The sequence below is a fragment of the Phoenix dactylifera genome, unplaced genomic scaffold (genome assembly GCF_009389715.1).
Source record: "Phoenix dactylifera cultivar Barhee BC4 unplaced genomic scaffold, palm_55x_up_171113_PBpolish2nd_filt_p 000007F, whole genome shotgun sequence".
NCBI classification, from domain to species: domain Eukaryota; kingdom Viridiplantae; phylum Streptophyta; class Magnoliopsida; order Arecales; family Arecaceae; genus Phoenix; species Phoenix dactylifera.
In genome coordinates, this window is record NW_024067666.1 from 4,202,622 (window position 1) to 4,216,468 (window position 13,847).

The following is a 13,847-nucleotide window of genomic DNA, read 5'->3' on the forward strand; positions in this document are numbered from 1 at the left end:
CAGGAGTTAGTTCTGTGGAACATATTCTCGGCCATATTTCTCTCGGCGTAATTATATGGAACTATTGATTTGATACTTCAAGAGTTCTAGAAATTTTTATTATACCTACTACTCTAGGATGAGACCCACGCTGCATAAATTTGTTCTCTGTGATAAAATGAAGATACTGACATGGCTTAATCCAAGTAGTTGGTTCGCTCCTTTCTAATGATTGCAGATTGCTTGACTATAAAGTAAGCTAATATGACCTAATTACTCGGTATGTATAATGTATATAGTTAGCACAAATATCTACAACGAATAGGGCAATCCGAAAAATCACATACATCACCCATGACAAATATGGAGTTATAATAGATACTATTTAGCGTATGCGAAGCATGCGAGAAGTAGCATAACAAATGCCTATAATTTCAAATATGCAAGATCGATGACCATTTTTCTTAGTGCATTTTTATCGTTTCATTGTAAGTGGGAGAGCCGGTTGAACAAAGATAAGTGTATTTGCTTAAAAAAGAACTTGACTTAATGTCCAAAAACAAATGGGATAATGTAAAATGTCCACGAAGAAATAGGGTTGGTCGTAAAACTATCCACACAGCATATATACTAGTATTATACTTAAAATTTGCAATAGAATCAATATATGTGATATATAAATATTATTTTATTTAAATAAAAGAAATTATAACCATGCAAAGCTTGTAAGAAGATATGCACTTTGACATATTCTTTATTAAAGGGCATGTACCCAGCGATTCTCAAAAATTTTATAATTTGCTGTCTCATGAGCATGCATGAAGGTGCCTTTTTGTAATACAATACACGTTAGACTCCGGTTTTGCTTTGTATAACGAAGTGGCATTTATCTCCTTTTTGCCTCTTCTTTCTTTTTCTCATAGATGGTCGAAATAGGGGCCCCAATTTTATTTTCTAATGGAGACTACAACATCTATAATAACTTATATGCTTATGCAACATAATGAGAAGAGATAAGGATGGGTTCAAGGTTGGAAAATTAATTTTCTTTACACACTTTTATTATCTTTCTTTAAGAAAAGGAGCTAGGTGAGCAAAGATGGGTGAAATATCCTAGAAGAAATGGGGCAATGATTAGATATCTAACTTGAGATTATGCTATTGTAGAAGTTGAATTTGATAGTAGATTCAATAAATGTGACACATAAAAGCTTGTTCAATTTAAAAAAAATCAAATTGTAACGGCGCCAAGCTTGCCAAAAGATAGTCACTCAGACTTTCATTGATATATCCTCGATTTGAGGAGCATGCATGGGAATACCCTAATGCAATGCAATACATATCATGTGTCATTTTTGCTTAGTATAATAAAGTGAATTTTATCTTTTCCCTTCCTCCCCTCCCTTCGGTTTTTTTTTTTTTTTTCTTTCCCTCTCTTTTTTTTTGTTTTTTCCTCTCTCAAGGTGGTCTAGGTGACTGCCCCCCACCTTTGGTGGTTGGAGCCTAGAAGCTGACCCTCTTCCCATTTATGTGCACTTTAAGATAAATGTTGAACCGAAGTGCCACCTCGTCAAAAAAGAATACCGGTTCTCACTAAACCAGCACAAGCCAAACCAAAAACAAAAACATAAAGAAGAGAGAGCGAGCGAGAGAGAGCCGGATTTGGGTTCAGGTTCGGGTTCGGGTTCGACCAACCCAACGGTTCAATTCTGAACCGCCCAACTGTGGCGCACGTTAGCGTCCGGCTTTGCCCAAGGAGAGATGGTCTACCCACCTCGAGGACGCGTGGGTTCGGCCCGAGCACGCGAAAAACCTCCTCGTTCCGTGCTCTCCTTTTTTTTTTTTTTTTATCTTCTCTTTTCATATTTATCACTTTTATTATAAATATTTATTCTCCGCCCCCACCCGTTTCTCCTGCCTTCCCTTCTCTCTCTCTCTCTCTCTCTCTCTCTCTTTCTCTCTCTGGGGCTCCTCGTCGTCGCTCGATCCCTCTCTCTTTCGCCCGCTCTCCCACTCTCCTCCCCCCTTTCCTTCTCCAAATCCACCCTCAGACCGCTCTCCTCTTCCTTTTCTCCGCATAAAATCCGATCGTTATCCGTTCTCGTCGTCAGATCCCCCTCGTTTCTGCTTTCCCTACGTGATTAGGCGATCAATGTGGGTTCCGAAGCCGTAGGGATGGTAGGGGACGGCGGGCTGTGGCGCTGCGAGCAGGCATGCAGGGAGGCGTGCTGAGCGGCGCGGGGGCCGCGGGCTGGCGGTGCAGGAGATGGCCAACGACGGGTCCGGGACGGCGGCGCGGCCGCCGCAGGTGGTGATGGTCAAGAGGGAGCTGCTGGCCGCGTGCATGACGTGTCCCCTCTGTCACAAGCTCCTCCGCGACGCCACCACCATCTCCGAATGCCTCCACACGTGTGAGCCCCCCTCTCCGCTTTCTCCTCTCCGTCTCTCTCTTCTTCTCTGGGTTTCGCCATCTCGGTTGATTCATTTTATTGAATTTTTTTTCCCCTACGTGGGTGCCGTTTGGTTTCGGGCTATTCGATTCCGGGTTCATGAATTTATATTTCCTGGTTCTGTTCTGTGATGTTTTTTTTTATATTTTTGGTAATTATTCGATCTAGCGATCTGGGTTTTCCTTTGTTTCAATTGGTTTTTTGAGATTGGAGGCTGGTCTTGTGTCGAAACTGGTTTCAAAGGTGGTTCTTCTATGGTTTCGGTCCGTTCCCCTTTGACACGAGGTCCTGCAGTCGCATGCACCGTTGGCTGTTTCGGCTTCTGTGTTGTCTTCTTCCGGCTCTGCCGCCATAGTGAGGTAGGAGGAGGTTGATGAGTGTTCGCACATGGAGAAAGGTGGTACCTTTATCTGGTTACTGGTGTCATTACTCATCTGGCACCGGCAGAAGCTATTGAGATTAAAGGTGGACATTTTCGAGTGTTTTTTAGTTGAAAGGAGCAGGGGAAGCTCCATGCATGCTGTTGTGATTCCATCAGAAATTAAATTTCATCTAGCTGTTGCCCTCTGCGTCTTAATAATTTAGTATGGAAGCAGCAAACTTTGGGTATCTTTCCTTTTCTGAGAGAAGTGGACATCAAATATATGATTTTACTATACAATGTTGAACGTCCTCTTCCATATACTAGAATTGAGTTGGGAATTGCATTAATGTCCTTATGATCGAAACTGTTGTCTGTCCGTTAAATCTATGCTTCAGAGTTCCTTGACTCTATAATATATGACACTTGGTACTCGATAGACTTCTTTTCTGTTCTTCAGTTTATATTTCATGCTTTTTACCAATATAGGAAAAAATTGCTGTATATGTCCATAACAGTACTTATCATGAGAGGTTTTGCACAAAATCTTTGTAGCTGCATGTCTACATGCTTCTATTCAGTTGAAGCTGCGTAGCCGTTAATTGTTGATCAATCATGATACACCGAGCTTCTATTTGTCGTTAGTTAGTTTGTAATCTTTATTGGCTTGTTTATTAGGTTGTCATGCCAGTTGAACCTGCTTAGTTGTTAAGTATTGACTAATCATGATCATGAAGCTACTAATAATGATTAATTAGTTCATCAGGTTGGTTGTAAGGTTGTCATGCTGGGGGCATATCTTTGTCTAGAGAATCTTAATTTGAGTCGCAGTTTCCTGATTCTGTTGTAAGTACACTGTCGCTGAACTTCCCAAACATTTCATTTCAGCAGTTCCTTGATGAAGTCACTGTTCTTGTTTTCTTATTTCTGGCTAAGGTTATCTCTGAAGGCTAGTAATTACTCTAGGGCCTCATCGTATATGAATATATCATGTTTCTCTACTCCTAAATTATATTTCTATCCGTCAACTTTAAATTATTTTTTGATAGTCAAATATTTGATGCTTTTTTTAATGTTATCTTAAAGCAATGAATAGAGCATTTCTTGCTCGTCTGCTATTCTATTTTCCCTAGAGGGAATCCCGGTATGCTTAGTGAGTTGGTGATGTAACAATTCTTTAATATTTTTATCATTGAAACAGTTTGCAGGAAGTGTATCTTGGAGAAACTCACCGACGAGGAGTTAGATTGCTGCCCAATATGCAATACCGATCTGGGTTGTGCTCCAATAGAGAAGCTCAGGTTATTTCTTTTCTCTGGAAATATTTAGACTTTCAGTTGTTATATTGCTCAGTTAAGTTTCTAACTTTGTTTGCTAACCCTTACTTCAAAGCATCTTGGATAAAAAACCTGTAGAATATTATGGCTAAACTATTGGGGATATTAATACAATAGAATTTCAACCTGTGCATTAAAGTTATTCTTTGTTAGATTGAGTGGAGAGTAGTAATGGGAAGAACAAAAAAAAAAGAAAAAGAAAAAAGAAACATAGATGGGATTATCAGCCTTTTATTTTCTAAGGGTGTGAAATAGAAAGATAGGGATCTTAGTTACTTGAACTGAGAATGGATTTGGATACAAGAGCAGGAAGCGTGGCTTTGGAAAGTTTTTTTAGCAAAAAGTGCCAAGGAAGTGAGTTTGGAAGCAAGATTCTAAAGAAACTTCAAAGCAGTTTCAGCACCTGAAGTATAAGATTCTAGCTACTAAAATGAGGTATTTCCAAATGTCAAAAAGAGGAGAGAGAGTTGCAATTGTGAGGGTCGTGAACTGCAGCTACATATGATAATAATCTATGTGGGAAAACAAATACATAAAGGTAGATTCCCTGAAACCAAAATGGCATGAGATAGTAGCCTCTTGAAGAAATTCAAGAAAAATTGGGACCTATAAACCCTTTTTAGTGCAGATTATTTTCCACATGACCATAAGTTCCCCTTTACAGCCCAGAAATTGATATATATTTTTTTGAAATTGATAAGGTATGTTTATTTAAACTATATTTTGAAAGTGTTTCTCAAAAGCTTGATTTGATAATATAATAATCCACAAGTAAAAGTCTGTGTAACTTTTTTTATTTTTTGTATAGACCTAGTGCATAATGATATCAGGCTGGCTGATTCTTTTGTCTCTAATATTTAGTTGAAGCACATAGTGTTATCTCCTACAAATCCATTGGTACATCAACAATGTCTCCGTATAGTAATATCTATAACCATAAAGTTTAAGCTATGTCCCAAGGTTTTCTATACTGATCCGTATTGCCCCATACCAAGCTTACCGTACAGATCCAATAGGGTATTGGTAGAGTATAGGGGCTTGTTATGATACCATACCAATACATGGTATTGCTGCTGTCTTGCCTCCAGCAGCATCCTACGAGGGTTGTCTTTCCAACCCATCCCGAACCGTACCATTAAAGTACCAGTGTGGGGTCTGATATTGAGTCTGAAAATGTTGGTGGAGCAACGCATATCAGCACTTGATCTTGCTGCATCCCGTTGTGTTTTCCCTGATTGATACCAGTGCTTTGGCGGCCTGAGTGAAACTAACCAATATAATTCATTATTCCTATTAGAAATACCAAAGGCAGGGTCATCCTTCCAGGTGTGTTCACTATTAAGCCTTCAGTTTTGGAGTTTAAATGTGATCAGTGCTAAACGTGAATGCTACATAGGCTATTTTCATGCAAAGAGGTAGTCATTAAGCATAAAACACAATCAATTCCCCTCAAAACTTCCTTTAATAGCCCTATCATGGGATCTGTAACATTAATGCATCTCAAGCCAGAGCTCAAATCTTGCACAATTTTTATTCCTCTCTTTTGATTGCTTACCAATGTATTTGCTAGATTTACAACAACTTTTTTTAATACATGCTGAGTTTGCATGAAAGGAAAGCACTAAGCCTGTATCCTTTCACTGAATAATCCATAGTAACAGAGGAGTTAATCTGTTTATAGACCACTCCACTCATCCTGAAACCAAACTTGAAGCTCACCTTAGCCTTCTAGTGGAGCACTGAAAAAGATCTTAGCTATGGCATCAAACTCTAATCCTTGAAACCTTTTTGCCTTACAAAGTCCTTGTTTTATATCTATTGTTTAGAAGTCTCTAATAAGATACCAAAAAGAATAGCATTATAATTTTTCCAATGGATCCCCAGGTCATTACCCTGAATATTTTTAAAGCCCTAGATTTTCCATTTATCAACCGTTGTACTAAATTGGTTGATTTTTATAATTCTATTGCCATGTGCTGGAAGCACCTAAGACACTAGAAGCATAACTCTTGCAATCTGTTCTCCCTGTTGTCTTATAAGTGAAGTGTTAAGTCTAGTGATCAGAGCAAAGAAGCATCAAAGCAAGTAGGCACCATCTTTTTCTTTGTTCATCCTCCAAATGTGCCTCCAGTGTGCAGATTAAAAAGCTACCATGCAAAGCAATGGTGTTAGGTTTCTTGAAAGGCGGAGCTATAATGTCATGGAATAATTAATCTGTAATGACTTGAAATTGTTGAAAATGTAGGTGGTACTTGTGTAGGTCTTTGTGATTTCATGGCACTGAAACTATGTCCATTTTAGCAAAACTTGTTGAAATGATTTCTTGCTCCATTTGAAGCACATCCTAGTGTCTTTCACCTTTTATTTTGTTGTTAGAGTTTCAACTCAATTGCATATTTCTGTTTATATGTGGTTTTTCCACTTCGGCCTGTTAATTGCATTGCTGAACTTGGAAATTATGTGATCTTGCTGTAATTATATGTTGCCTTTGGAGGGATCTTGTTTTCCCAGCTAAATGGTTGAAAGACAGAAAGCTTGTGGGTGATGTCTAAATTTTGTTAGACTGGAGCCTGCCTTGCTTCACCAAACTTGGGAGCATGAAAATTCATTTTATTGAAGTTGAATGCAACAAGAAGAATCTCAAGAGAGTTATTTCGTCTAACTTTATGCTTACATGCGTTGTGGAAGTGCATGAATTGATGCTAGAATGTACGCAGACCTGATCACAATCTACAAGATGTGAGAGCAAAGATATTTCCATTCAAAAGAAGAAAGGTTAATGCTCCGGAAATTGTGCCTCCCATTGCATTGCCTGTTAGAAGAAAAGAAAGATCACTTTCTTCTTTGGTCGTCAACACTCCTCGAATAGCAACACAGACAGGTCTGACAGGAAGAAGGACAAAAGCTGTAGCTAGAAGGGCTGCTGCACTACGTGGATTAAGTCCTGTTATTAACCAGTCTATTAAAAAAGAAGATAATAATGCTGAAAAGCAAGCAGAAGACTCAATCTCAACTGAGACTTCGAGCAAGATGACTCAGAACAGAAGACAGGTAGAATTATGATCATTGTTTTTTATATCTCTGATTTAAGTGGAAAATACTCTTCATATACTTACTCGTGCTCAGAGCTGCCTTTCTATAATTATCTATATTGACATTCGTATTTGGTGAACCTTCCAGAGTTCTACAAAAGCAGAGCCATCTAACCATAGACCTAACAAAGATACAGAGAATGGTGAAGAGTCCTTTTTGGATAAGACTGAGCTTTTGAAACCTTTAAATTTCCTGGTTGAAGCTGCAAACAGATCAAAGTCTCCTAAGTCTAGTCCATGGAGTCCTGTTATAAAGGCAGAGCAAATCAATGGTGCTGATAATGAAGTACAGTTTCATAAGGTGAAGGGTAGGGAACATCCAAATAAATTGAAAATTCATGATGAGAAGCATGAAAGTGTTCCAATGCATCCAGTGATGGCAAGAGCTAGGAGACTGCAAGGAAATAGCCGAAAGAGGAAAGAGTTAGGAACCTCAACTCAGGCACTGCTTGATTCTGCAGGTGCTCAACGTGAAAGGAGGATAAATCAAGTTTGGTTTTCATTAGTTCCCTCTTTTGACCAGTGAGAAACTGTTCCCTTTTCTGGAAGTTATAGTTGTAATTTCTATGCTTTGTTATTTTTAAAAGCCTCTTTTCTGAGTTTGCAACATGGTTTCAGGGAAGGAGATTCGCAATTGCCCCAGGTACCTGCAAATTACTTGAGGATCAAGTGAGTTTTCCCTCCTCAATATGGCTCTAGAACATGCTAATGTCACAATTAACTATTTTGCATTGTTCAAAAGGTATCTCATTTTGCTTTATTTGTTTTTGTCATTTTGAATGTCATGTGTAAAGTTATGCTATAAGATGCATTCTTTTCAGGATGTTTTTGATGTGACAGAGCCATTCTGGGAAACATTTTAGTTTTTTAAGAAATAGAATAGAGTATGAACATGAAAATTAAATGGTAAAGAAGAAAGGAAAATGAAGTAAACTCTCCATGTCTTTTATGCTAAATTGGTGTTGCATGCAGCTGTGACCTAAGAAAGGGATATATAACATATTCACATTATCAAAAAGTGTACATAATGCCCTTATTTTCTTCAGATAAAGCCATGGCTTTCTTGGTAATCAGGCCTTTAGTTGCTTAAAATAGGGACTAGCGCTATGGCAGGTCTGGGTGTGGAAACATGCCAGCATAGCTCTTGAAAATTTATTGCAAGGAAGCATGTAGAAAGCAGGTGTGGAGGTGTGAAGTGAGATTGCAAAGGTAATGCAGAATGCTGAGTTGCATCTATTGAGATTAGGCCAAAGGTTTTGAGGAAGTCAGCATTGTTTTTTAGGTAAATTCTTTAGAACAGTAGATGAAGCTGTTCCTGTTGTATATGATTACGTATTACAAAAAATCTAGAAAGGTGCCTCCTTGTGAGCATTTATGCAAAATGTTCATTTCATATGACTTAAGGCATGTTTCAATATCTTAGCTTATTAAATAATATACAAAATCTTATGAAGCAGAGAAATCAAGGATGATTGGGCGTCTTCTGCACTATGATGCATAGGCAGTCGCCTGGACTATAGGCTAGGTTTGTGTCCTAGTGTCAGGTAAGTGGTTTGATGATTATGGTCTGTTAGAACGATGAATTAGAACTAACAAAAATATGAGAAAGCAGATCTATCATTTTGCACTGAGAAGCTCAACTCAGAACCTTACTGATTCAGTAGCTCGGTTCTTGAAAGTCAATCCAAAAATGATATTTTTTCAGAATATTAGTAAGAATAACAAAGATCTGTGTATATCCATGTGTATATATATCTTGACTATTGAATAAAAAATTGTATTGTCAAATTAGAAAGCTCATTTTTTCCATTCTAGAGCAAAAATTCTAGTTCGAAAAGTATAGGACGAATCTGAAAAAGAAAATAAAAACTGTTGATTGTGAGGACAATTCAGCTTTGGACCAGGGAATATGACTTTCTCTCCAAAAAACTTTGGACATAAATTATTTAAATCTTCATCAGCCACAAACTTGAAAAAAGTAAGTACAACATGCATCTATTCCTTAGATTTTGATCAAAGGACAAAGGAAAAAATTATTCTAAATAAAGTTTTTCTTTTTTCGCCCCCTCGCTTGATGTAGTTGGATTTCAACCAATGGCTGTGAGAAGGACAACGGATGAAAAACCTTTTTGGAAATGGAAAATTTAGACGCAAAGAAGGACTTGGAAAGACAAAAGTTTCATTTTTTAAAAATTTGTCTCCTCTTCTCTCTCTCTCTCCCCCCCCATCTTTGACTATTTCCAAGTCTTGGGGAAACTTGGATGACTGCCTTTTGGTTTCAAAAAAGGGAAGCCCAATACATCAAGTTCTTGCCATTGTAGGGTCGGAGGAGGATAAGATGTATGCAGCCTTATCCCTATATACGGAGAGGCTGTTTTCTTGTTTCAAACCTATGGCCTTTATGTCACAATAGAGCAACCTTGCCATTGCGTGAAGACTTGCCTTCAATACCATTGGTTTTCATAGACTCAAAATTGTGTAACTGGCCTTCCATGTTTCTGCAGGCCACTTTCTCAAATTTTCTTCCAAAGATGCCATCATCAATTTTCCACCATTTGGATGGTCAACATCTGATAGAGAATAGGTTCACGTATTGATATAGATCATATGCTGCTTCTTAAAGTGCCCATTAAGTAGATTTGATGATTAAAGTCCGTATTCAAGTTGTATTAGTAATGCAATGGTATATGGTTTAATACACAGGTGTCTGGTGTCTGTTATATGTCCACAATATAGATGCAACATGTTTCAATAAACCACATGCTATGCGTCAGATGTCTTGACAGCTGAAAGTTGTCAAATAAAAATTCAGGTCTCCCCAGCATCATGGATCTACTAGAAGATAGTTTACATTACTTCATTCATATGATGGTTAATAAAAGAAAGATTGAACTGTAGTTGGTTGGGGAAAATGCTCAATGCTCTCTGTGGAAAAGGGGGAAGAAAGAAATAGGCAAGCATAAAGGTGTATTCAGTGGCAAACATAATAGTTGAACTGTTGAAGAGAGATTTAATACGAATTTCTGAATTATGGAACAATTGCATAAAACTAGTTCATTTCATATGTTGAAAATTGAATTTTGTTATTGAGTAAAGTATTATTATGCAATTCGGGGATTGTGAGTACCATCTGAAGCTAAATTTGCATATTAGTTGTAATAGGTGGAATGCTGCTATCATTGTCATTAGATGCATGTTTGTTACTCATTTATTGATCTAACTATGATATTAGTTCTCCCCTGCGAAGGATGTTTGAAAGAAGTATATTCAGTCACTAAAAGGCACTTGTGTTAGGATATCAGCAGTGCTGTTGTCTAACTAGCTAGAATATTAATTCTTCTCTGTGTAGGATTTTTGAAGGAAGTTTTTATAGGCGCATCAAACCACTTGACTGTCAGGGATGCTAAATCTAATTATTTCTCTTTTTGCTTTTGCAAGCAACTTCTCTTGTAGATCGATGTACCTACCTGTGTAATATTTGTTGGCATGAACTATGAAGACAAGCCAATTATTCTAATAATGAGAATCCACAAAGAATTATTATTCCTATCGCTTTTTGTAGCTTAATTGAGTGGAGAAAAGTTGCATGTTAGTTATCATGCTTAATGGCTCTTTTTATCCATTATTTCTTTCATTGTTGCCTTGTATTAACATATATTATTTTACTACTTTTGGTCTTAGGGATGGCAATCTAACTGTTTCTTTCATCCAAAAATACCTTGCAAAGAAGCTTAATATTGCAAGTGAAGCTGAGGTGAGTTTCCAATTTCCTTCTTATATTAGTAGATTTTGCTTGTATCTTAACTGGTATCAGGTAGTAAAATGGAACGAACACCGTTGCTTTTTGTTGCTAGGATGATAGAATTTTACTTTGAGTCTACTGAGCCTACTTACGTTGCAACTACACTGACTTGCATATGATGTATCAAGAGTGTAGACATACACCAGAAAGAAGCTACAGGGAACATGATACTCTGCAATGAAGATATGCAAGAAATTGTCCTATAAGTAGCAAATAATCTCGGTCATTTTTTTATTGATTGTTGTAGAAGTAAATGTAGAATTAGATCAAAATGATCTTGAACAAGCATTGTCCTTGATTTTCTACAAGCTGTTAATTAAACCCAGATTTCCTAAAAGTCTGCACAATTGGGGGGAAAAGAAAATGATACTAGACAAAAGCAAGAACCCACAAATATATGCCTAAAAATACATGAAGTTAATAAATATTTCTTTTTTGATGATCATATGAGTAAGTTCCAGACAAACTGCAACTAGTTCAAATAAACTGCAATTAGAGTAAATCTATGAAAGCTAAAACCCATTAAGGACTGTCTGTTTATTATATTGTACTATTTTTCGTATATTTCTAGATGGTGGGCCTTGGTACAATGGTAAGATTGCTTCATTTTGACCGGAGTGTCACAAGTTTGAAACATAAAAATAGCCACTCCACATGTAGAGTAAGACTGCGTACATCTGACCCTCTCTTGACCTCGCAATAGCTGGTGCCTCGTGTACCAGGATACTCCTTTTTTTTATTACTTTCAATATTATTTCTCTGGATTTTATAAGGGTTAAAAGAGCTATAGCTTGTTTGGAAATTCATAAACGTTTTAGTTGGTTAGAAATTTGTTCATGAATAGTACGTTGAGTTATGGAAATTATACAATGATATGTTCTAGTGTATCGACCATGTAAGTGCATCAAAGTTGGTGCTTACATTAGCTTAAAAGTTGATGCATATCTCAAACTCAGTCACTCTACAAGCGTACAATCTTGTAGATGCCAATTTTTACGCCACGATTGTATGCCAAGAGTACAAAAATGCCTTCATTTCCTACACACTGATGCCAGTCTCCCTATTCATTCACCGCCAATCTTTCGTGATAATCAAAACACTTTCTCACCTGTTTGCTGGCCTCCTAGGATTTGTGGCAGACCACTTGGTTGGACAAAGTCATCCGGTCCGGTATTTTGACAATGACTCAATTGGTTGAAGTCAGTTTGAGGGTCATTGTAAAATGTTCTTAAGCTTTTTATGTATCGATCTTCTAAGACATGCTTAAAGAACTTCACATCTCTCATACTACTGTTAGTCTTGTTCAATATGTCAATTATGTTTCTTATGATCCAAAACGCAATCATCAGCATTCTTGTGCCACTCCTAGGCAAACAACTAAGCACTTGGACTACTTCCTTGATATCCGGCAACAATTGTGTGGGGCATAAGGGGTTGCTGGCCTGTGACAAGCTCAAATGGGCTCTTGTTTGAGGAAGATCTCTTTTGTAAGTTGAAGCAGAATTGAGCAACGTCTAGAGAAATTAACCAACTGGTCCATGGATTGTATTTCTAGAAGATAGATATGACTGCTTTTTTTTTTTGAATAGATAATTTAGTGATTTGTTCCATCACAAAGACTGACATGATATATATCAAGTCACTGTATACTTGATGAACATGCCTCCACAATCTTGATTGGTTTTTAATTACTTTCTCCTCTATAGGTGCAAAACTTATAAAATTATCCATTTATTATTTACATCACATCCCATTTTGTAGCTCTTAACATGCCTAGACCTGATTAGTTGCCCATGTTTGAACAGTCATTCTCTAAACACTGTATGGCAACACATAGTGCTTGGATGTATTAGATTGAACATTCTCTTAACATCGATCAGCATTCAATCAGAGTCAGAGGCTCAGAGGCTAAGATACTAATGATCATGAGACTTTGTATTTATTTCAGTTGTTCTAGGTTCTTAAGCAGAGCAGGATAAAAATTCTATGATTTCTTACTATAGAACAATAAACATGAATTACTATAGAAACTGGTCTCATCCACTGACTTTGCTTATTGTATTCAGCTGTGTAATTCATTCCTCTGATCAACTCATTCTTTTACCCCATGGAGAAAAATATTTGATTCTTCGACTTGTGGTTATAGGTGGAAATTAAGTGCCGAGGCCAACTAGTGAACTCCGGTTTGACCCTGCACAATTTAGTAGATATGTGGCTAAATGGGGGATCATCACAGAGGGTGCAAGCATCTAGCGGTACCTCAGCCAAGGAGTTTGTGATGGTGCTTGCTTATGGTCGTCGCAAGGTTCCGGCCGCATGAATGCATCACAACAACATCTTTCCAATTCTCCAATAATCCAAATGAAGGTGTCCTGCTGTATTTTCACCTTGTGCTTTAGGAGGTGGTTAAGGATTCCCCTTTCTTATATCACAAGTGCTGAGCCTGGCCTTTCACAGGATGCGTTTATGCCCTTAATGTATCCATTAGTGTATGTCACCGTCCTTCATTTCATATGAACATGTCCTTGCATGTTTAAACTTGCACCGATGTAACGTTAATTTAGTGATTTGCAAGAGCATTATATTGCATATGAGGGTGATCAAATGGTGTTCTGTGTTGGAGTGTTCGGTTCTTATTGCTTTTGAATCATCACTAACATAATTTAAGTAGGAAAGTATATATATTTAAAACAGTTATTGAGTACTTCCATGAATTATGCGGTTCAACTTTATTTTCCTAGGATTTGTAGCCTCTTCGTGTCTGCTTTTGGAGTATCATATCAGGGAGTATGTGGCAAAATCAGAAAGAATGAAAAGTGCATTAAA

The 13,847-nt window shown here is 37.5% G+C and overlaps 1 protein-coding gene across 1 annotated transcript; it reads left to right on the top strand.

Annotated features, from left to right (window-relative positions):
* Positions 1 to 1,915: 1,915 nt before the first annotated feature.
* On the top strand, positions 1,916 to 13,615 carry LOC103704537 (E3 ubiquitin protein ligase DRIP2). Its single transcript, XM_008787874.4, has 7 exons — positions 1,916 to 2,390; positions 3,992 to 4,091; positions 6,845 to 7,178; positions 7,308 to 7,741; positions 7,838 to 7,888; positions 10,901 to 10,973; positions 13,168 to 13,615. Exons 1-7 carry the CDS (start codon positions 2,246 to 2,248, stop codon positions 13,339 to 13,341), a joined length of 1,311 nt encoding a protein of 436 aa, XP_008786096.1. The 5' UTR covers positions 1,916 to 2,245; the 3' UTR covers positions 13,342 to 13,615.
* Positions 13,616 to 13,847: the final 232 nt, after the last annotated feature.